The sequence below is a fragment of the Doryrhamphus excisus genome, chromosome 16 (genome assembly GCF_030265055.1).
Source record: "Doryrhamphus excisus isolate RoL2022-K1 chromosome 16, RoL_Dexc_1.0, whole genome shotgun sequence".
NCBI lineage: Eukaryota > Metazoa > Chordata > Actinopteri > Syngnathiformes > Syngnathidae > Doryrhamphus > Doryrhamphus excisus.
The window spans coordinates 388,942-412,956 of NC_080481.1; the positions used below are offsets into that span (position 1 = coordinate 388,942).

At 48.2% G+C, this 24,015-nt stretch overlaps 1 protein-coding gene across 3 annotated transcripts; it reads left to right on the forward strand.

The window, feature by feature from the left end:
* Positions 1-415: 415 nt before the first annotated feature.
* Positions 416-23,839, forward strand: LOC131104192 (kalirin-like). Of its 3 annotated transcripts, none has more exons than XM_058051118.1 (57): positions 416-493; positions 1,646-1,720; positions 1,792-1,906; positions 1,975-2,167; positions 2,249-2,472; positions 2,564-2,882; positions 2,982-3,104; positions 3,180-3,371; positions 3,458-3,589; positions 3,650-3,784; positions 3,856-3,948; positions 4,018-4,140; positions 4,699-4,815; positions 4,919-4,993; positions 5,075-5,197; positions 5,276-5,328; positions 5,441-5,588; positions 5,689-5,858; positions 5,932-6,029; positions 7,672-7,835; positions 8,013-8,132; positions 8,253-8,332; positions 8,401-8,539; positions 8,712-8,846; positions 8,916-9,069; positions 9,271-9,386; positions 10,149-10,271; positions 11,102-11,284; positions 11,353-11,477; positions 11,578-11,644; positions 12,004-12,113; positions 12,257-12,326; positions 12,409-12,498; positions 12,572-12,664; positions 12,725-12,836; positions 12,925-13,115; positions 13,709-13,810; positions 13,878-14,032; positions 14,309-14,411; positions 14,901-15,062; positions 15,138-15,306; positions 17,025-17,081; positions 17,153-17,256; positions 18,021-18,152; positions 18,231-18,344; positions 18,404-18,474; positions 18,557-18,623; positions 18,692-18,795; positions 18,861-18,930; positions 19,168-19,254; positions 19,364-19,456; positions 19,527-19,577; positions 19,656-19,733; positions 20,400-20,585; positions 20,647-20,818; positions 21,618-21,757; positions 21,823-23,839. In XM_058051118.1, the coding sequence occupies exons 2-57, from the start codon at positions 1,657-1,659 to the stop codon at positions 22,006-22,008; spliced, it is 6,972 nt and encodes a 2,323-aa protein (XP_057907101.1). In that variant the 5' UTR covers positions 416-493; positions 1,646-1,656; the 3' UTR covers positions 22,009-23,839. The 3 variants fall into 3 exon arrangements, with proteins under 3 accessions (XP_057907101.1, XP_057907100.1, XP_057907099.1); XM_058051117.1 differs by having other exon boundaries at positions 418-933; positions 18,234-18,344; XM_058051116.1 differs by having other exon boundaries at positions 418-933; positions 21,823-23,838.
* The last annotated feature ends 176 nt before the right edge of the window (positions 23,840-24,015 follow it).

The window sequence follows — 24,015 nt, forward strand, 5'->3', positions numbered from 1 at the left end:
TCTAGACGTGTGAACAGGAAGTGACGTTGGGGATTCAGAGTGTGTTGAGTGTTAGCTTGAGTACAATACATTATGACGATAATCATTATTATGTCATTATGTAACACTTGAATTCCAAAATCGAGGTGTCAAAAAAAGCAAAGCGGTCCTGGAAAATAACTGAAAATGTCTCAAAGTGGAGCCTTTTAGAAATAAACTCATCAACTTGAATACCTCAATGATGAATATGTGTGTTCATTGTACCATATGATTAGATATCCATGATTGCATGGCATGTCTTCTTTTCCCGGAGAGCATAGAATAGAATATGTGAAGAATAGCTAGAAGACTAAGTGGCACCAGGGAGTCTCCATATGTGTGTGCGTGCACAGCTGGTGCAGCCCTCGTGCACTGCTCCACACTCTGTGCGCCTGCGTACTGGAGCCACTCACCGACCGACTGAGCGAAGGGTCATCTGCCGAAGCGACGAGGGAAGGGAAAGATACCGGTTCTGGTAACGATACCTGCATTGAGTAACGGTAACGCGGTCTTTTACGGTCAAGTGTGAGATTCCGTGCCTCACGCCCTCACGCCAGAGAGCGTCTCTCGCCGTCATCCTCCTCCTCCTCATCATCATCATCCTCATCGTCATTCGAGAAGGAGAAGGGACGCCGTCACTGACCCACCGATCGGCACGAGAGGGGAACACATCCGTCCGTACGACGGACTAATACCAGCCCTTGGGCCAGTTCGGGAGCCTGGACCAGTCCCATCTGATGTGAAGCCGCGGATATGGACGGGTAGGCAGGAAGGAGGAGCGAGGCGGTCATCGGAACATAACGGAGGAGAGAGCGCGAGGACGAGGAGCAGGAAGAGGGAGGAGGAGGAGGAGGAGGAGGATGAATCCGGTGGATGGAGCAGGAGAAACGGGCCCGGACGGCCTGGCTACAGCAGGTAGGGCGTGTGAACGTGCGCGGGCACACAAGCCTCGCCATGATGCCTCCACATCCGCCCATTGGTTCGGATGGTGTGTGTGCGCGCGCCCGTCTGTTTAGCATGACACCGATGATAGTCAAATGGTCACGTGTTCATTTACGAGTTTTTCATTCCGAAGCCGTGGACTGTGTTCTAATTGGCTGACATGCTATTGTGTGTATTGTCTGTATTATCTGTGCCTTTATAGCACAATGTGATGATTTTAACCATTTTATTTGATGTTTGTGTTCTTAAATAGTCAAACTGCCTGCCTAAAGATGTCTGCCGTGATTGCGTAATCAGGTTAATGAGTTTCGACAGTCACAGCAACTTTCTCTGAAGGCCTCCACAATGCAGCTATTTTGGACTCAACACTGACTCAGTGTGTGTGTGTGTGTTTGTGTGTGTGTGTGCGCATCCAGCATCCCTTTCTGTCGGAATGTCTGCTCCAAGTGACAGCTGATGGATCAATCAGGTTTCTAATTGAGTGTGTCGATGGTTGGTTCTGCTGCATATATGGTCGTTAATTCTTCTCTCAGCCAAGATCCCACACTTAATATACCAACAAGCTTTGTTGGCGCTCTAATGTCAGCCACAAAGCCCAACATGGCCCCGGATAAAGCCACGTTTGGTGCACTAATGTAGGCAGCGGCCATATTTTATATTTGAACCATGTGTCCCTAAATTCCAGGGTCCAGTAAAATGGAGTGTGTCCGGGCTGGTGACGTCCTGACAGTGCTTAGGGAGAAAGTGGCCTTTGTGTCAGGTAACCTTGCCCGCTACTGCACTTTGGTCCTGTTCGGTATTGGTCCAGTCATAACCCAGTTGAATGTCCAGGTGGACGGGACAAACGAGGAGGGCCGATCCTGACCTTCCCAGCCAGGACCAACCACGAGCGAATAAAACAGGAAGATCTTAGCCGGCTAGTTACATACCTGTCAACCATTCCGAGGTGCGTTGTGTTGGTCCTGGCTAGATATCTGTCCAGATGTCTTCTATTCAGCCAGTCTGTCTTCGCAGCGAGGACGTTCGTGCTCGAGGGTTTACGGTGGTGGTGGACATGCGTGGCAGCAAATGGGACAGCGTGAAGCCGGTGTTGCGGACTTTGCAGGAGTCCTTTTCCTCCAACATCCACACAGCACTGCTCATCAAACCGGACACTTTCTGGCAAAAACACAAGACCAACCTGGGCTCTGCCAAGCTCAGCTTTGAGGTACCACGGTAGTACTGGAGAAAGTACTCATTTGCTACTAATGATGATTTAAGTTCTGCTATTACAATATTTGGTTTCCAGACCAGCCTAGTGTCTGTAGAAGGTCTGTCACGGTTGGTGGACCCCTCTCAGTTGACGTCCGACCTGGGGGGTTCATTGGAGTACGATCACGTGGAGTGGACTGAGCTGCGTCTGGGTCTGGAGGAGTTCTCAGGGGCTGCCACGCAGCTCCTGGCCCAGTTGGACCAGCTGGAGGATGGGCTGACCAGTATACCAGAACCACAAGATGTTGATGAAGCCCGCAGGTGAGGATGCACCTCGGGGAGGAACATCTCACCGAAAGAGCATCAGAGGCACCTTTACTCATTGTTGATGGTCACCTTCTCTGTGTGCCAGGGTCCTCGATGAACACAATCGTCTCCGGAACACCATTGCGACAGCGCCAGTCGACGCTCACGACCGAGAGGGGAGGAGCTTGCTCCAGCGCATGCATCTCGGCCCCTCCCAAGGAGATGCCTTGAGTGAAAGCGCGTTCGGGAGTCACGGCAGCTGGCTATCAGGTGGGGCTGATTTCCAAAGTGTGGCCCCGAAGGTCGCGTCTCTACTTGACCGCCTGCAGGCGGCTCGCACTCAGCTGCTGCAGAGCTGGAGTGACAGAAAAGTCCACCTGGACCAAGCACTGCAGTTACATCTGTTTGAGCAGGATGCCACCAAGGTGAGCGTCAGCTGTCTTCTCCATGTGGCATGTGATGTCATAACCAATCATAGGCTGTACTAGTAATTGTCCTACACGGTCACTTCCTGTCCCCTGCAGATGTCCGAGTGGATTGCCAACAGTAAGGAGTTGTTCATGCAGACTCTGGTGGAAGTCGGTCAAAACCACCAGCATGCTGTTGACCTGCAAACCCAACACCAGCACTTCACCTCCAACGTGATGGTGTGTGATGGTCCGAGTCTTCTTTTTGACCGTTTCAGCCTTTGCCAACGCCGCGTGGTGTGAATGTGTGTGAAGAACGGCAGTGTGAACGTGGACAGTGTTGTGACTGTGGCCGTCAGGCTTGCAGAGGCTCATCACTACGGGGCAGAGAGGATCGCTATGGTGTCCTCACGGCTCCAGGAGGACTGGAGGTCGCTGACAACAGCACTGGAGGAGCGCAGTAACACGTTAGCCATGGCAACAGGCTTCCATCAAGGCGCCGAGCAGGTGATTCATTGGTAATCATCTGCTGCTGGTCAATGAAACACCTTCATGGCTCACCTGTTTCGTCCTCCTACCTGTCGGTTGTGAAGTTTCTTGTTCGAGTGGAGGTGTGGCTTCAGACCTGCGCTGAGGCATCGCTGCCATCAGCAACAGCCGAGCTCGACAAAGCTGTGAAAAAACACCTGGAGCTGAACGAGGAGATCTCGGCCAACTACACCCAGGTACCTTTCTTCCTGTCTCCAACATCAGCTCGCCCGTTTGCTGAGCTGTACGTATTGCAGGTCAGCGAGAGTGGGAAAGCGTTACTGGACGTTCTCAACCGCTGCTCAGCAACGGAATCTAACGACATGCCACCTAAACCGGACTTCACTGCCGCCACGCATGGCATCATGGGAGTTTTGCACCAGGTCATGCAGGTACAGCGACCGTAGCTTCCTGTCTCACTGTCACCGCACAGACAAGCGTGAACTCACAGAGTCTTTGGCAGGGTCAACATGACGTGGAGAGCGCATGGCAACACCGCAAGCTCCGCCTCCACCAACGCCTTCAGCTGTGTGTGTTTCAACAGGATGTCAGACAGGTGCGACGCCTACCTTTGGAGATATGATGGCACCAGTGTACTTCCTTTGTCTCTCCCTGCGTACCCCAGGTGTTGGACTGGGTGGAGCAGCATGGCGAGGTCTTCCTCAATAAGCACAGTGGTGTCGGGAAATCGCTGCATCGAGCGCGAGCGCTTCAGAAACGACATGACGACTTTCAGCAAGTCGCTCAGGTGATCCAAGTCTTAAGAGGATAAATTAGTGCCATAGTTGCTAATGCGTCCCTTTTGGATTATTAGTTTAATATGTGTAAGGTTTCTTAACAGGACTTGGTGAGCCTTCAGGGGCTGCATCAGATTTCATCATTTCAATATTAGTGCAGACCTGCCAACATGGATGAATTTATCGTACGCATGCAATTTGACCCTTGAATATGCTGCTTTGCTTCAATGATCTTCATTTGTTTTTCGCTGGTTTCAGCAAAAACTTCAGTATGTAGAGTACAGATAAATACATATATATTATCAGTTCTCAATAGCATTTCAAATCTGGTTGGGACAAAAAAATCAGTCCCTGAGTGGGGACCCGCATGCACAATTGACAGAAATGTTATGCATTTTGAACATCTGACAAAGCGCTCAGTATCATTTGAAGTCCCACACGTCTCATCGTGTATTAGTTATGAGAAAGCCATGTGGATCTCCTCACCACGTTACCGTTGGCCGTACCGTCATTGTTGGCGTAAAGCAACACCGCTCTACCTCACTGCGAGGTTATGATGTGTGTTTCAGAACACCTACACCAACGCAGAGAAGCTGCTCGAAGCAGCCGACCAGCTAGCTCAGTCTGGGGAGTGCGAGGAGGACGAGATCTATCAGGCTGCACGAGACCTGGAGCTCCGCATGCAGGTGAGCCACCCGGTGACCAAAGGTACCGGGGGAGGGGGGTTTAGGTGGAGGGGAGACCAGATGCCGTGGCTGGGTTAAAGCATGTGTGCATGCATGTCTGCAGGCGTTCATTCAGAAGGTGGAGCAAAGGAAGATGCTGCTGGACTTGGCCGTGTCGTTCTACACGCACACCAAAGAGGTGACAGTGGTAGACCAAACATCTCAGTAAACATTTTAACCTACTCTTTTAATACATAACCCCCCCAAAACACAAACACAGCTGTCGTCATGGATGGAGGGACTCCAGAAGCAGCTCTCAGCCGACCTCTGCCTCGGTTCTGAATCTGTGGAGGCCCTGCAGACCCTCATGAACCAGCAGCAGCAGCAGCAGGCCAACACACATGTAACAACTAACATTTGATCTTTGACCTCGGCACTCAGCAGCTCTTCCACACTAACCCTGCCTCTGACCCGCCCACAGGAGGCGGCCATGAGTGTCATTCGCGAAGGCGAAGACCTCATCCTGCAACTCAGGTGGGTGTGGTCTAGTCGTAGTTTCGTATCGGGGCACTTGTTTCCCTCAACATGGTTCTTCATGGAACCCTTCCTTTCGGTAAAAATCCCAAGTGACTCCCATCTGTCTTAGGCCTCAAGGCAGCTCGGTGGCCCATGTGGAGTCAGTGCTGCAACAGCTTGAAGAGTTCCACGTTCAACTGGAGGAACTCTTCCATCAACGGAAGATCCGATTGGATGTTTACTTGCAGCTGCGCATACTGCAACAGTGCATCATGGAGGTATACATGTGACCTTTGAACTGGCTTTTGATCGTAGTTACTGGGATGATTTTGATATTTCTGTATTGCGTTCCTTTATTGCATGTGTGTGGTTTCCTAGGTGAGTGGGGAGATGGATGCTTGGAAGCAGGAGCTCCAGAAACAATCCCAGGACTTCTCTGCCGAGAAACGGCTTTCTGAAACAAACCAGGACAAGCAAATGTCAGCGGCGTCACGGCTAGCCGAAGCTAGCCCGGAGGCGCTCACATTAGCACAGCAGCGAATTCACAGGTAAACATTCCACTGGGACGTCAGAAAACCAGGTTTTTCCACAGTCAATGTCACATTTTGATTTGATCTTCAGGCACATGGAACGGAGGCTTGCTATGAATAACATGATCTATGAGGTTGTCCAGCAAGGTCATGACCTTCAGCAGTACATTACTGAGGTCCAGGCGACAGGTGAGTCCGTTGGCTGCTTGATATCATGGTTGGACTATGTTGTCATGTTTTGGACTCTGGTTGAAGCGGTTCTTATTTGGTTTTGGTTTTATTTCCCACATGGTATATGTTAGCTGTTCACACTCGGTCAACGTATGCTTTATTGTTGGAAAAGACATTGAACGATGCCCCTTGTGGCCTTCCTTTGGTCCCTGGGTAATCGCAGTAGAAGCTTCGTTAGCATTGCCTGCTGTCTAAGTAAGTCGTTATTGAGTCGTAGACCTTGGACTCCTCATCTTAAAAGGGATAATGTTTAGGTAGAACCAAGGCGTGGAGATCTGGTTTAGTGACATAAGGATCTATTTCATCTGGAGATGACTTCATCCTTTGCTTTGGGGGTGAAATTCTGCCTCAACTGCTGGGGTTTTAGTTAAGGATCGACCGATACATCGGCCGGCCGATATATCGGGCCGATATTTGTGTTCTTTACTTGAATCGGTATCGGCCGATACATTTTTCTGCTGCATGATTTAAAACTTGAGACATGTAATATTTGGTATCATTGTAATTTTTTCGTATAAATTCAGGGAGCAAAAGCAGTATCGGCCACAAATATCGGCCCAAGCAAAATCGGCTAAGGGTGATGGAAAAAAAATCGGTATCGGCATCGGTGGGAAAAAAACCCATATCGGTCGATCCCTAGTTAGAATATGGGGAGATTGACCGTGACGTGGATGGACAAATTGGTGCCACGTTGCCAGTAACGTGCTAGCTGATAAAACTGTTGCTATGTGAAGCTCTGAGTCTACTGCTGGGTCTACTCTTCCACTTCACCTACAGCCACAGAGGTGTCTGGGCGCACTGTGCAAAAACAAGGCGAGGAGCTGAGTCAGCCATGTTGGACTCAGACTAGACCCGCTGCTCCTCCATGTCGTGATGAAACACTTGGTGTGGCGTTTGGTTAGATGTATGATTGGTGTTGGAGGTCTGTGAATTCCTGTGCAGATGGCCGCCCCCATGACTGGAATGAAAGAAAGACAGTGGATGTGGATGTACCGCACACCTTCTTGGGTCACCCATGTTGTCATTTTATGGGGTGTGATCAACCCGGTTTAGTGCTCCTCATATTTAGGACAAAGTAGTAACTTCAGCTGGTGTCTAGTTTTCTGGTAAAACTGCAGCCCTCCTGCATGGTGTCAGGATGACAGAGGTTAGGGAGGTGGGCATCATGAAGCACTGATGCAGCTTTTTACTCAGAAGGTTGCATATGCGTCAAACATCTAGTCAAATGCCATTCTTGAAAAATGAGTAAAATGACACAAAATGTGATACAATAAAAAAATAGCGATGATGCTGATGTTGGTCTGCCTGCTTCAGTTACATACAGATGATGATGGGGTAGGGAAGAGGATAATGGGGGAGGTGGGGAGGGGGAGGGGGTAGCCATGGAAACTGCACTCAGCTGATCTCCATGGAAACCAGCTCATTGACTTTGCCATGGAGACACACACACACACACACACACACATACACACAGTGTGATTGGAGATTGCACAGCTGTATTCATCACATACTTGGATAGCACTCGTGCACTCCAGCTTCTGACATGCATGTGCGTGTCTGTGTGCGTGCGTGCGTGCGTGTGCACGTGTCTGTATTTCAGGAATTGAGCTGTCGGAGTTGGAGGGCGGCCTCTCCGCTCAGGTGGAGGAGCTGCAGCACCACATGCAGGACAAACAGAAGGAATTGCAGCAGATTGCGGATCACACACACACTCACCTGGAACAAAACCTGCAGCTCAAACACCTGCAGAACCAGGTCAAACAGGTAACGGACACACACACACCCGCAGGTCAAACAGGTAACGGACACACACACCCGCAGGTCAAACAGGTAACGGACACACACACCCGCAGGTCAAACAGGTAACGGACACACACACCCGCAGGTCAAACATCTGACACACATGCGTGCCTTCTGTTTGGGTCCCCGTGTGTTGGTCAGGTCCTGGGTTGGATCTCGGAGGGTGAGGTCATGTTGTCGTCCTGCATGTTGAACTCCAGCTGTTTGTCTGAAGCCGAACAGTTGCAGAGGGAACACGAACGCCTCCAACAGGCCATCGAGGTTACTACACACACACACACACACACACATAGCGTGCACACGCTTGCACCACACTGATGAGACAGCACCTGCAGAAGGTTTGCTGGTCACTATGGCAAACACCCGGATGCATTTGTCCAGGCTCTGCTCCACGCTGACTCCCTGCAGCGGACCCACCAGGTGGCGCTGGCGCTCCAGCAGCGAGCCGAGCTGCTTGTCAGGTTTGTCACCGCATCACTTTCCCCAAAGGTCTTTATTTATTCAGTTTGACCTTGGACCCCTTGTCCAGGTCGGGCCACTATGACTCGGATGCAGTTAGGTCATGTGCCCAGACAGTGGCGCTACACTGGCAGACGCTGATGCTGCGGATCGAAGACCGACTCAAACTGGTCAACGCCTCCGCCGCCTTCTACAGAACATCACAGCAGGTGAGATGTTTGCCTACAAAATTCATATTACTGCCTAAATCCAATTCTTTACCATCATTAGAGCCGTGAACCTGGTTGTGCACGTACGCCCACCCGCCTGACCACCTGTGCATGTACCTGAGTAGCCACGTTTGTGCACTTGATTGACAAGCTGCGTGTGACTCCTGTGCAGGTTTGCGGCGTGCTAGAGAGTCTGGAACAGGAGTACCGCAGGGAGGAGGACTGGTGTGGCAGCGGCGACAGACAGCCTGAGCATCTTCTGCCGCTCATCAACAAGCACATGGAACAGAAGGAGGCCTTTCTCAAGGTGTTTAGGAATGTCGTAGTTGCCAGTCGTGCTGAAACCTTCACGACCGTTTTGCTCCTGCTGAAACAGGCCTGCACGCTTGCAAGACGCAATGCCGAAGTTTTCCTCAAATACATCCACCGCAACAGCGTCACGATGGCCAACATCTCTGGTCACAATGTCACTGTGTCCGGGGTCACAGAGGTCACTGGCCACTCCCGAGTACCAGAGCAACAGGTCAAAGGTGACCCCACATGGACCTACACATACTCATACGTACAATGTGAAGTGGAGGTGGAGGTGGAGCTCCGAACATCTCCACATGGAACTGATGAACTGATGTTGGTGTGTGTGTGTGTGTGTGTGTGTGTGTGTGTGCGTGTGTGCGTGTGTGTGTGTGTGTGTGTGTGTGTGTGCGTGCGTGCGTGTGTGTGTGTGTGTGCAGGTATTCTCAGTGAGCTACTTCAGAGAGAAAACAGAGTTCTTCATTTTTGGACATTAAAGAAGCGACGACTCGACCAATGCCAGCAGTATGTGATGTTCCAGAACCATGCCCAGCAGGTACATATAAGTATAAGTATCGCGTATATGTATATACTGTAAGTATGTATATACTGTATTTTACAAGTATTAGTTGTTATGGCAGTGGTTTTCAAACTGGGGAATGCACTCCCTCTCCCCCCGCTACCTATGTAAGTTATGTATGTTTACTTTCTTACATACGTAGGTACACATACTATGTGTACTGTATTGGCCATCCAGCCATTTCTTTTCTATACTGCATATCCTCATATGCAGCCATCGTGCGGTATACTGTGTTATTATCCTGTATACTTTATGCTTTATTATCAGGTATTTAGAATTAATCAATTAGATTGGTTTTCTGGAAATCAAAATCAGAGATAAAGCATGCATGCTAAAAAATAAAAAAATGAACGTTTCATCATTAACCTATTAGGCGCCAGCATTTTTTCACGAAAATATTCAGTTTTAATATGACTATTTGAAAAGGTTGTAGCCTGAAAACGGTTATAGATCAATGCATACTGTGAATAAGAAACATGATCAATATGACCCAAAGATTGCCATGAGAGTAAATTCACTCATGTCATTATCGTGATGAAATGGTCAGCGTCCTGTCCTGTGCTGCTGTGTGGACTGTCACCGTTTGTAGACGTGCTGCAGCGCTGACAGACGGAGAAAAAAATCTGGAGGTTTTGGGGGGGGGGGGGGGTGCACTGTGTTAGGGTGTTAAAATAAACTGTCTGTTTGAGTGTTGATCAACAAATTGCCCTCAGCTCCTAACGTATATTTCCCATGAAGGCGCTGGATTGGCTGCAACAGTCAGGGGACCACTATCTGGCCTCACACACATCGCCGGGGGCAACGGTGGCGGAGACACAGGAGCTGCTGAACCAGCACAGAGAGTTTTGTGTGTCAGCCAAGGTGAGAACATGCATGGAGATGACAGGACGGGACAACACACAGAAAATGGCTGAACTACTTGGTGGGGTCTTCGGCTCTTCGGGCTCCCAAAGAGCCGCTGCACACCTTAATCCCCACAGAAAGCTTTCTAGATCTTCCAGAATACGCACCTATTCCAGCTCTATTTCCTTGGATTTCCAAAACGGTTTGTTTTAATTTATTAATGCCCACCTCTGGGCATGCCCACTCAGCTGTGATTGGTCCCACTCAGCTTGAACCCGGGCATGCCCATACAAGGAATTCTTGCTCACTGTGATGTTACAGTAAGCCAGCGATGGGCTCACTTCCAAATGTGCAAACCTCATCATCTTGTTTAACATAAGAATACAACATTTGAAAAGTAAACAACTTTTACAGGTCAGAAATGTGGAAAAAGCGTAGGTCCCCTTTAGTGCCAGACTGGGCTACACGGAATGCTAACAGTTAGCAAGCCGAAGCCAATATGAATGAACCTGAGCTGCCATCGCTTGTGCAGCGAAACGTTCAAGCACGTTATGATGTAAAAAGATGGCTATCATCTAAACTCAAGCAAGTCGTGTCTTATCTATTATTCTACACAGTGTGCAGCTTTTATTGACGTAAGTTTTATTTCAGTTGATTTAATTAGTTTATTAAGCAGCATTCTATGTATACTTCCTGTTTCCCAGAGTGCTTTGCTGTACAGTTTTTGTAAACGGATGGAAAGTACACGGTACATGAGGTCACATAGTATTTTTTTGTAATAATGGAATAATAATAATAATAATACCAGTTGGCATTAAACCTCGGGCATCCTGTGTTCCATGACTCAGCACACCCAGGAGAAGGTTCACCTGCTGATCCAACTGGCTGAGAGCATGCTAGCTAAAGGCCACGCCCATCGACTGGAGCTTCGCCGCTGTGTTTCCGCCGTGGATAAGCGATACCGGGACTTCACCGTGAGGATGGGCCAGTATCGCCACATGCTGGAGACAACCTTAGGAGGTTGCTCACAGGTAGCGTCGTGCTTGCAAGCATTTTTACACATTGAAGAACGTACACATGAATTCCCTTTTCCTCTTAGGACAATAAGGACTTGGAGCTGGAGCTGATTCCCAACAGTTTGTCCGACTCGGACCCTGAGGTCAATCTGTCTGACCCAAACCACCAGATCAGCGACGAGAAGAGACGCTCGGCCCGCAAGAAAGAGTGAGTAAAAAAAAAAAAAAAGAAAGAAAGAGTGAGTAACTAAGCGAAGGGATGGCGGCAACGTCAGTGCTTCGGTTTCAGTAGCGGTTTTGTGTCTCAGGTACATCATGGCGGAACTGCTGCAGACAGAGAGAGTCTACGTTCGAGACCTTCAAGAATGCATTGAGGTACGCCTCCGGTCATCCTTAACTGGTGGGTGGGTTGCGGAGACGGTCTTTTACGGCACAAAAAGAAAGAGAGCCGATGACCCGATGCCCATGAATGTACCGTGCTATTAGCTTGCTAAATAGCGTGCCAAAAAGAGAGCCCCCACCCAGTCTTCACGACTGTTCATGTTGGGAACCCAGGCAGCCATCTTACTGCTAACTGCAAGGAGTCCTTTTTGAAATAGAGGACATTTGCCAAGTTGGAAAATGTCAGCAATTGGGGTCACAGCTCGTGACTGAGGGGTGCTGGGGGGTCCCACAGCTAAACCAGTTGGGACCACTGCTCTGCATCATACTGACTAATGACTGACCTGCTGCAGACGTACCTATGGGAGATGACGAGCGGCTCAGAGGACGTCCCATCTGGTCTTAGCAACAAAGATGATGTGGTGTTCGGGAACATCCAAGATATCTACGAATTCCATAACAGGTATTCATGGCTCCGCTGTCGACTGTTTTGTGTACCGAGTGCCAGCCAGGGCGGCCAACCTCTCCGCTCCCGGAGCCTTGCTGGAGCCCAAGCAGGCGAGGTACATCTCCGATTGTAAAGTGACATTGCAACATCTGTTCCAGTATTTTCCTGAAGGAGCTGGAGAACTATGAGCAGCTCCCTGAAGATGTGGGACATTGTTTTGTCACCTGGGTAACCACATTTGGTTTTCTGTCAAAATGGATGAATTGGCTCATGTTCATTAAAGGCCTGCTCTTGATGTTCCTCCTCTCAGGCGGACAAGTTCCACATGTACGTGACCTACTGCAGGAACAAACCAGACTCCAGCCTACTGATCCAGCTGCACGGTACTGGCTTCTTTGAGGTAAGGCATTTTGGTGGTCTAGCAAGTCTCCAGATCTTCTTACATGTCCGAAACTGGTCTCTCTGCCCTGTAGGAAGTCCAGAGGAGACATGGGCTGGCAAATTCCATCTCGTCAGCGCTCATCAAACCGGTTCAGAGGATCACAAAGTACCAACTGCTGCTGAAGGTCAGCTGGTCCCACACAACGTTCCGACTGCTGGCTCTATTCATACGTGCTTGCTTCCAGGAGTTGCTGGCCTGCTGCGAAGAAGGAAAAGGGGAGATCAAGGAAGGCCTGGACGTGATGCTGAGCGTTCCAAAAAGAGCGAATGACGCTATGCATGTCAGCATGCTTGAAGGTAACAATTTTCCAATAAAATCGTTGCTTTGGTTTTTACGGTTAAATGACTTTCATGATTATAACCAAATGTCTTCATTTATTGTCAGGTCTGGAAGAAGGTCTTGAGGTGCAAGGTGAGCTCCTCTTGCAGGACTCCTTTCTCGTTTGGGAACCAAAGTCTCTAATCAGGAAGGGGCGTGACCGACACCTCTTCTTGTTTGAGCTGTCACTGATCTTCAGTAAGGAGATGAAAGACTCATCAGGACGAACCAAGTACCTTTACAAGAGCCGCCTGAGGGTAACGCTCGCTTTACACTACCATTACTACTACTGGTAATGCTAATGGTAATGGTAATGCTAATGGTAATGGTAATGCTAATGGTAATGGTAATGGTAATGGTAATGGTAATGGTAATGGTAATGGTAATTGAATGGTTTTATTTCATTTGAACATGCATCAGATTCCAATTGATTGCATCCCATAATCAGTTCCCAGTTCCACATGTCCAAAAGGAGTAGGAAGAAGCAAAGCTTATTAAATCCTACCCCTCCATCTGGTACTTTTACAATCAGTAACTCTTACATTTGTTCACTTCCTGCTTTCCTAATATAATTTAAAAAAAAAATTTAAACTTTTTATTTTTATTTTTATTTTTATTTTTATTTTTATTTTTATTTTTATTTTTATTTTTATTTTTATTTTTATTTTTATTTTTATTTTTATTTTTATTTTTATTTTTATTTTTATTTTTATTTTTATTTTTATTTTTATTTTTATTTTTATTTTTATTTTTATTTTATACACATACATAGGCATACACATTACTCCCATTTACAGGTAACAGATGGATCAGGCTTCAGCTAATGTTGGCTCCTGTCTCTCCATGTCAGACATCAGAACTCGGTGTAACGGAACACATTGAAGGGGATCCTTGTAAATTCGCCCTTTGGGTCGGAAGGACGCCAACCTCAGACAACAGGACGGTCCTGAAGGTAAATGTGTGGTCCGCTGGTTCCATTTCTGAACCATGACCTTGAAACCGCCCTGCTGTCCTTGCAGGCCTCGTCCTTGGAGCTGAAGCAGGAGTGGGTCCGCAGCATTCGACAGGTCATTCAGGAGAGGCGAGGTCACCTGCGGGGGGCTCTGAGAGAACCCATCCCACTCCCAAAGACGCCCAATCTGACTCTTGGGCGCCAGCGCAGCATCACACGCAGGTCAGTGTGATTAACTGTGATTAACTGTGATTAAAATGTATATTATTTTCAATAGGTGATCCCATTTCAATGCCAGTGTGTATTACCCAGACTGTTGCTTACCAGGGGAGTTCTCTGTTTACCTTAGCTCTATTTGACTCAAGCTCCAGAGGTTGCTGGTTCCAGCCCAGTGATCCCCTCCAGTCCATAAAGCGAGCTTTTAATGACCAGATCCAGTTTCTTCATGATTAGGCCAACTTCTAACACTTTTCCGCACTGACTTACCGATCTCACCAGAGAGACCAGCGAGGATGCCGACAGCCTGGGTGATGCCAGCAGTCAGCCCGACACCGTATCCATCGCCTCCAGGACCTCCCAAAATACTGCAGACAGCGACAAGGTATGACGGATACAAAGGCCGTGTGAGAGGCTCGTGTGGATTACGTCAGCGCTGCTGCAGCTGAGTGCGTGTGTGCGTGTGTGCGTGTGTGCGTGTTCGCGTGTGTGCGTGTGTGCGTGTGTGCGTGTGTGCATGCGTGTCGGAGGGCGTTTCCTCCCTTCGTGATCGGACCGTCCAAGAAAACATCCAATCTTTGCTGTGCTGTCGTGGTATGTTTTATTTATTTCCATGGTAGCTGAGATCAACTTATACTCTCTGGGTGGTCTAGGGTTCTAGTGGTCTAGGGTTCTAGTGGTCTAGGGTTCTAGTGGTCTAGTCATTGTCATTAGTCATTATTTACCCTCACAATCTATGGCACTTCTAGTACGGACAATCACAGTTGAGAGTTATGACGCATGTTTAAGGGATGAGCTATTTTTTTAGTAACCCATGTGTGTGTGTGCGTGTCTGTGTGTGTGTGTGCGTGTGCGTGTGCGTGCGTGCGTCAAGCTGTCGGGAGGCTGTGAGTTAGTGGTGGTGTTGCTGGATTTCTCCTCGACGTTGCCCGGAGAGCTGAGTGTCCGGTGCGGTCAGACGGTGGAGCTGGTGGAGCGCTCAGTGGAGAGACACGGTTGGTGTCTTGCCAGAACCACGGATCAAACCCCACAACAGGTGAAGCTCGGACACGCCCACAAGCCAGCCTCCATACTGGTTCTTGTTTTGATTCTTCATCCGGTTACCTTTCAGGAGGGTTTGCTACCGATGAGCGCCCTCTGCCTGTCACACTCCCACAGTGCGGCCGACATGGATACGCTGGTCTCCGCTTCCCCCGCCTCCTCGGGAAACGCCCCCTCCTGCACCACTACGCCATCTTTCAACGCCTCCAATTCATCTTCTATAGCAAGCACCGGGAAGGGTGAGTGCATGAAGAACCGCTCCCTTACCTGCCTGCCATCCGTTACTTCCTGTTCAGACATTTTGGACATTTGTGTCACTTCCTGTCTGTGACAAGATCCTCTAAATATTTCAGTAGATCCCAACATGAATATGAAATATGAGACACGAATGCTGTGGGTCTCCCTTATGAGTGTAGTGTGTGTGTGTGTGTGTGTGTGTGTGTGTGCGTGTGTGTGTGTGTCATCTTCCTACGAAACATAAAAAAAAACAAAAAAAATGTCTTGATAGGCATTTCTTTATGACATTTGCAATCTGTTTAGCTACCTTTTATTGTAACTAATTAGCACTCATAATTACCACTGTTGTCAAAATACAGTAGAACCCTCCCTCTTCGGCCAAGCCCCGCCCCCTGCCCTATGCGCCGCTAGACTTAGGTACACAGTAGCTGTTCATATCGGCCGTGTCACTTCCCTGCCCGTTTCCTGTCTCCTGATCTACGCACGGACATGGACTCTGACTGATCGAAGCATGCGGCGAGGTACAGGTGCATGCTGGGATTGTTCTGGCGTGTTGACATGGATGGTGTGTGAGGACGAGCGAGGTGGGTCCTATTTGGGGAGCATTGCGTGTGTCAGCTGGTTAAACAATGACAGCCAGCCAGGAGGGCATGTTGCAGGAATGTGTCAATCATGTCCAACCGGACTCACAGGTTCCCTCTTGGGTGTCAACCTGCGGCACGTTTATACCAAAGTGGATCTGTGTTTACGTACTTGGCCGCACGTAATGTGTCAGATGTCTCGTGTTGCTAGGACAGGCAAACATGCATAGCACCGCTTGTCACAAAATTAGGATTGTGTGTACCATAAAAATGATGTTGATCGAGATCAGTGTATGAAACTTGGACATGGTTATGGCAACAATTGTCCATTGAGAGGTTTTCACAAAGAATACAAGAAGAAAAATAACATTAAAGCAACACCATTAACAATGGAGCACAACATTATCACGAATGGTAATGGTAATGGTAATGGTAATGGTAATGGTAATGGTAATGGTAATGGTAATGGTTTAATTTCATTTGAACATGCATCAGATTCCAATTGAGTGCATCCCATAATCAGTTCCCAGTTCCACATGTCCAAAAGGAGTAGGAAGAAGCAAAGCTTATTAAATCCTACCCCTCCATCTGGTACTTTTACAGACCCTAACTGTTACATTTGTTCACTTCCTGCTTTCCTAATATAATTTAATTTTTAAATTAATTTTAATTTTAATTTTAATTAATTTTAATTTTAATTTTAATTTTAATTTTAATTTTAATTTTAATTTTAATTTTAATTTTAATTTTAATTTTAATTTTAATTTTAATTTTAATTTTAATTTTAATTTTAATTTTAATTTTGGTCCCAGTATTGACCCCTGGGGAACTCCACACATAATGAATCAAATGGATCTCAGCAAGCAGACTAACTTCAATATTTTATGAACAAAAACACAGAGACACAATATTTGTTACGGTAGGCGGGGAACAAATACATTATTTCTCTGAATTGCTTGACTCTCACAGCCAACATTAAGAATGAAGATGACATTGGAATGTCCTGCAAAGGCGTAAAGGAGGTGCTTGATCAACAATGTCTTTATTTGTCGAGCCACGCCAAAACAGGAAATCAGGAAACTCAACTGTCCTCTCTAAATGAACATCAAATATGTATTTTGTGTATGTGGTCCCACCAGCGGAGTCCGGCCAGTTCAACCCTGAGACACCCGGGCTGCACACTCAGCCAAGTCAATGTAAGCCATGATGCTAACTCGCTACAGCAACGCTATGAGGACCTGGCTCATCTCATTTCTTCCCCTCTCAGGTGGGACGTCCCCTGTAGGCTACAATGTGGGCGGGGCACCAGGAGGTGCTGCCAGTTCACCAGTTCCGAAACGTAGTGGCTCGGGAACTGGAAATACACTGAAGGTAATGAGGATAAGAGGTCAGTCATGGTGACACCACTCACGTGTTTGGGAACCAGAGGAAACCACACATGCTGTAGTCCAACATGCTTCATGAATTAAAAAAAAATACATTTTGTAAAGACAAGTCATATGTAGTGCATAAGTAGTACTCTGGTCACTAGGCGTCAGTAGTAGGGGTGTAAAGGTACATGTACTGCATCCATTTATATGACTAAGATTCAACTACGTTGATTTGTTTAGCTCATTTTTCATTACGGAAAGCATATATCGGATCGATACAATATTATTTAAAAAGGTACAAAAAATTATCTTGTGTTGACACTCGATGACATCTAAGAGCTAACAAGCTATGCTAAGCTATCAGGAAATATAAATAAAATCACAGCATGGACATACTCATACTCTTCCGTTCATCCTGATATTCTATTGCCCATTCCATTCCATTCCATTCCATTCCACTCCGCTTATCCGGGTCCGGGTCATGGGGGGCAGTAGTCTCAGAAGGGAAGCCCAGACTTCCCGTTCCCCGGCCACTTCCTCCAGCTCCACGGGGAGGCCACCAAGGCATTCCCAGGCCAGCTGTGAGACTCAAACCTCCCAGCGTGTCCCAGGTCTGCCCCGGGGGGACCTTCTCCCGGCTGGGCATGCCCAGAACACCTCATCCGAACTAGATGCCCGAGCCACCTCAACTGGCTCCTCTCAATTAGAGAAGCGTGAAGTAAAGTGTGTGTGTGTGTGTGTGTGTGTGTGTGTGTGTCATGGCAGCGCTGGTTGACGAGTCCAGTTAGGAGGCTGAGTCAAGGAAAAGTGGACGGACAGAAAAAAGCTCCAATCAGAAACAGGAGGCGGGACAATCGACCAGAAGCGACCACGCCCCTCACAGGCAATTCAGCAACGGTACACACAAAAATACACCAAGCAGTAAAAAAGTCCAAGAATACACAGAAGATGGATTTGTACGTTTTATGTGCACAGAAGATCAAAAAGGAGGAAGAAGGACAAAGCGGAGGAGAGGAGGAGCCGGAGGAAGAAAGCCACACCCCCTTACCACCTCCCATGCAGATCATTAAAGATCCCAACAACCCAGAGGTAACATCCGTGATGCGGTTGTTTGGTTTTGTCATCATGTGACTGTGGTTGGTCTGCAGGCTCTTGACTCCGACCAGAGCTCCAACGAGTCGGACAGCGAGCAGCGAACCAAAGCTCTACGGGGGCGCACGTAAGACGACTACACTGCAGCCATAAAGATGAGCTGAGGACTCAAACACGTGCAGCTCAACTGTGTCTCTGTGTGTGTGGAGGTTTGTGGTGAATGAGATGGTCCAGTCTGAGAAGGACTACGTGAAAGACCTGGGCGTCATCGTTGAGGTGAGATGGGACAACCGGCCCACTTCCACAATCCATAAGAGGCACTGAGGAACCCGTGTGATTGACAGGGCTTCATGTCGAGGTTGGACGTCCGAGGGATCCCGGAGGACATGAGAGGAAAAGACAAGATTGTTTTTGGAAACATCCAGCAGATCTACGACTGGCATCGAGAGTAGGTGTCCGACGCGTACACTCATGCACCGCGCGGAGTCGGACTCATTGTGTGTTGTCCTCCAGTTTCTTTGTGGTGGAGTTGGAGCGTTGCATTCAGAACCAAGACCTTCTGGCAGACCTCTTCATCAGACATGTGAGTTGTCTCCTTGGGTGGAGCCTCCTGGTGGGGGGGGCGGCGCTCGGGCATGCCCATAAGCTACAGCAGATGGAGACAATTGTCATCTTTCATCAGGAAATGAGAAACGCTTGGTTTCATAGCACAATAATAGCGTGTGTGTGTGTGTGTGCGCGCGTGTGTGTGTGCGCGTGTGTGTGTGTGTGTGTGTGTGTGTGCATGTGTGTGTGTGTGCACGTGCGTGTTGAACTGCAGGAGCGTCGCCTCCACATGTACGTGGTTTACTGCCAGAACAAGCCAAGGTCAGAGTACATCGTCATGGAGTACGAGACCTTCTTCGAGGTACAATCCCGAGTTTGATCCCCAGCTAATAAAAGTTGTTGATATTTTATTATATTTATTATATTATATATTTTATTATATAACTGCAACTTTTCCTTTGTTCATGCAGGAGATCCAGCATGAGATCAGCTGCAGGATGTCCATCAGTGATTACCTGATCAAGCCCATCCAGAGGATCACCAAGTATCAGCTGCTACTAAAGGTCGGGTCACATGACACGTGCCTTTCACACGTGCAGTGAGTGAAGTTGCTATGATTTGCGTCCATCTCAGGATTTCCTCAAGTACACAACCAAAGCCGGGATGGACTCTGAGGAGATTGAGGTACGTTTCCTAACTGTGAACGTGAGCACGTGGGTGGTAGACCTCGTGGACAACCCCACTGTGTGTACGTGTGTGTAGAAAGCCCTGGAGCTGATGTCGCTGGTCCCAAAGCGCTGCAACGACATGATGAACCTCGGCCGCTTGCAGGGGTACGAGGTACGAGACGGATTTCATTCAGTCGTTTTCTACCGCTTATTTATTTTCACAAGGGGGTGCTGGAGCCTATCCCAGCTGGGGTCCACCCTGGACTGGTGGCCAGCCAATCCCAGGGCACATATAGACAAACAACCATTCACACTCACATTCATACCTATGGACAATTTGGAGTGGCTAATTAACCTAGCATGTTTTTGGAATGTGGGAGGAAACCGGAGTACCCGGAGAAAACCCACGCATGCACGGGGAGAACATGCAAACTCCACACAGAGATGGCCGAGGGTGGCATTGAACCCTGGTCTCCTAGCTGTGAGGTCTGCGCACTAACCACTCCTCCACTGTGCAGGTGTAGGTAATCACAGCAGCATGTACATATTTGATCTATTTATTTAACATTGATGACGTTTGTTTTTAGAACCGACTGACATATTTATAGATAAAATGGCCGAGGGTGGGATTGAACTCAGGCCTCCTAGCTGTGAGCCCTGTGTGCTAACCACTTTTCCCCCAAGGAAAGATTTATTAGTAAAAAACAAAAAGACGTGATTGATGTTGGTCTTCCCTGGCAGTAACATGAAAACGTTCATCCTTGGTTGCGCTACTTCGCCAAGACAGGAAGTGTGACGTCATGAAACCTGAGTGTGGTGACCTCATTTGTGTCTCCAGGGGAAGTTGACCTCCCAGGGTAAGCTCCTGCAGCAGGAAACGTTCTGCGTTTGGGAGCAGGATGGAGGAGTTTTGTCTCGGAGCAAAGAGCGCCATGTTTTCCTGTTCGAGCAGGTTGTTATCTTCAGCGAACTCCTGAGTAAAGGATCCAACAATCCTGGATACCAGTTCAAAAACAGTATCAAGGTAAGGACTGGTTTGGACCGGTTAGGTCGGGTTTCGGTGTTAACAGCAGTTGTGTCTCCAGGTGAGCTACCTGGCCATGCAGGAGAGCGTGGATGGAGACCTCTGCAAGTTTGTGTTGTGGTCTCGAGGCTCGGCGGCACGCTTCACGCTGCAGGCCTCCTCAGCCAGCATCAAGACCACCTGGGTGGAGAACATCACCGCCCTGCTGGAGGCTCAGAACAACTTCCTGTCTGGTGAGTGAAGCAGGGCGGGCACCGTAATGTTTTATATCTTTTTATATGTATTCACTTTTTACTATTTATGTATTTACAATCAATATTGGAGCAATACTACAGAAAATTCACATTCCATACTTTCATACCAAAAATGTATTTTATGCCTTTTTTAACTGATATTTTATTGAAATTAACAACATTTTTTTTTCCAACTCACAGTTTTTAAACGTATTTAACCTCATTTTCTGATGTCATACTTTGGTAACAAATATCAGCATCAAAATAATAATAACATTTAAAAAATGGATATTTCAATTTGGTTAGCATGCAGACCTCACAGCTAGGAGACCCGAGTTCGATTCCACCCTCGACCATCTCTGTGTGGAGTTTGCATGTTCTCCCCGTGCATGCGTGGGTTTTCTCCGGGTACTCCGGTTTCCTCCCCCATTCCAAAAACATGCTAGGTTAATTAGCCACTCCAAATTGTCCATAGGTATGAATGTGAGTGTGAATGGTTGTTTGTCTATATGTGCCCTGGGATTGGCTGGCCACCAGTCCAGGGTGGAAGACAGCTGGGATAGGCGATCCAACCTAAGCCAGAGAGTCGGCACAGAACGCCATCAAAAGGTCATTCATTCATTTTCTACCGCTTATCCTCACGAGGGTCACGGTGGGTGCTGGAGCCTATCCCAGCCGTCTTCAGACGAGAGGCGGGGTCCACCCTGGACTGGTGGAAAATAGTTTAATACAGTCTGTGCATGCATTGTTGTAGCCCTACTAAATATGCCAAACTAATAGTGATCATCTTGACGTCCAGCCCTCCAATCTCCCATCGAGTACCAAAAGAAAGAAGGCGGGATATCAGTGACCCGGCCACTGTCATCGGCGCGATCCCCTTCAGCCCCGCCCACACCAAATGGCCACGCCCCTCAGCCAGAAATCGATCAAGACAGCCAGGTGCGAATCAAAGACTACCTCATGCTCTCATCGGTGTAGTAGAACTCATGACCTTTGACCCCTAGGAGTTGGTGCTGGTGCTTCAGGACTTTGTGGCCGTCCGTGAAGATGAGATCTCGGTGTTCCGGGGCGAGAAGGTCCAGATCCTGGCCTCCAACCAGCAGGGTCAGAGCCTCGTGTATCGACCGGCCAACAGCGACTCGCCGGCAGCCGAAGGATGGGTGGCGCGCAGCGCACTCGGCGCCCAATGACGCGCACACGCACACACACGGACACACAAGCATGGAAACACACACACACAGACACACACAGACACACACAGACTCACACAGACTCCCTGTAGCAGGTCCTGTTAGATCCGCCCTCGTTCCCCGTTGTTTGAAAATAGAGTGAAAACACAAAGTCGTCATCTAATCAGGACTCTCGCGTGCTGATGACGTCGTCCTTTAGTCTCCACCCCCAGACTGGTGTTCCAGGAGCCTGCGGTTGCTTAGCAACTAGAGACACTTTTTAAAAGGGGTCAAATTCCCTGGATGCCTGGCAGTGACCGATTCCTCCGTGTGGCTCCTCCCCCGTCATGTGACTAGCGTGTATAAAATGGACCGTGAGGGTGCGCATGCACGCATCCACACTCTGCTTAGATGACGATGAAAGGAGGCGACCACGACTAATAGGATCGTTTTTTCACCACAGTAGGCAAACTGTAGTGTGGACGTGTCAGAGTAATCATTGCCGCCATCTTGTATGTTTTATGTCAGGTGATGCCTCTTCTCGCATTGCCATGGCGACCACGTTGTGTTGGTGGTCACACCATTTTTTCTTTTTGTCGTCTCCTCCTCCTCACCACAATGGCCGTAGTAACCAGTGATGGCGTCGCCATGGCGACGTCGTTTGTGCAGCTCTGCTCACTTTGGATGTTCTGATGATGCGTTTCTTGTTTGTGTTCCTAAATGAGACCGCTGGACACTGTTTGTGTACCAGTCCAACTCCCAGTCTGCCATCTTGTCCAGCACCAATTCCTGATTTCTCATGTCCGATGTCGATACGTCAATACCGATGTCGATAGCGTCAATACCGATGTCGATACGTCAATACCGATGTCGATACGTCAATACCGATGTCGATAGCGTCAATACCGATGTCGATACGTCAATACCGATGTCGATACGTCAATACCGATGTCGATAGCGTCAATACCGATGTTGATATCGTCAATACCGATGTCGATAGTGTCAATACCGATGTCGATAGCGTCAATACCGATGTTGATATCGTCAATACCGATGTTGATATCGTCAATACCGATGTCGATAGCGTCAATACCAATGTTGATAGCGTCAATACCGATGTCGATAGCGTCAATACCGATGTCGATACGTCAATACCGATGTCGATAGCGTCAATACCGATGTCGATACGTCAATACCGTCTTTGTACGTCTTCAACTTCCTGTCTTACTTCCTGCCTGTCCAGCCTGGTCGTCTAAAGCGCTTTTTGTCCCGTTCTTCCCAAACGTCTGGTTTCCCGTCCACCTCTCTTCCTGTTTATCGGATTCTCCTGGTGCCATTCTCAGACAACACCCTCGTCCTTAAGGAACTATGCAGCCTGAAAAAGTAGTCCTGGTTTTAAGGTAGAATGTAGCGCTGGATTTTTGACACTTTTCCAGTAAAGTGTGGTGCACTACGTTGGGGTCGGAATACAAGAGACAATTGGAATTGGAAGCGGAAGATGGCCAACTCCAAAGTGGAGGAAGACGGAGCGCGGTGACTTCATTTCAAGGGTTCAGGAAAGACTGTTGCATGGCCGATGCTTTGAGAGGGAATAAAGCGCTCGACGTTTGATGGAGGCCTAAACTAGCTAGCACTAAAAGGTGATGAAAAGCACACGACGAAGGCTCGAGTTGGGAAGCTGCACGCTGCACCAACCTGGTGATGGCGTCCGACTGAACCAAGCAACCAAACAGTGTTATTTCTACAACTCTAACAGCTGCTAAAAGTGACTACTAACAGCTCCGTGTCAAATGTTTGTAATAAACTTCATTTTTCATCCAACATCATGTTCTTTCTGTCGTGTATGGGAGCAAAATGGCTACCGAATCTGCGGTGGAGTCAGCAGTAACTCGGTAATATGAAGGTACACCCATAAGAACCCAGACCTATTTATCCTTAAAGGAAAAATGATGTGGGCTATAATAGACACATTTGTCAAAAATATCACTTTTTATGACCAAAGATCCGTGTTGTTCCATATTTATTATT

Excerpts from the sequence above, each read along its gene's own strand:
- LOC131104192 (XM_058051116.1), top strand. The coding sequence starts at position 879 with ATGAATCCGGTGGATGGAGCAGGAGAAACGGGCCCGGACGGCCTGGCT. Across the intron at positions 5,859-5,931 it reads GCACAGCAGCGAATTCACAG|GCACATGGAACGGAGGCTTG; the intron begins GTAAACATTCCA and ends TTTGATCTTCAG. Across the intron at positions 20,819-21,617 it reads TCAGAACAACTTCCTGTCTG|CCCTCCAATCTCCCATCGAG; the intron begins GTGAGTGAAGCA and ends CTTGACGTCCAG.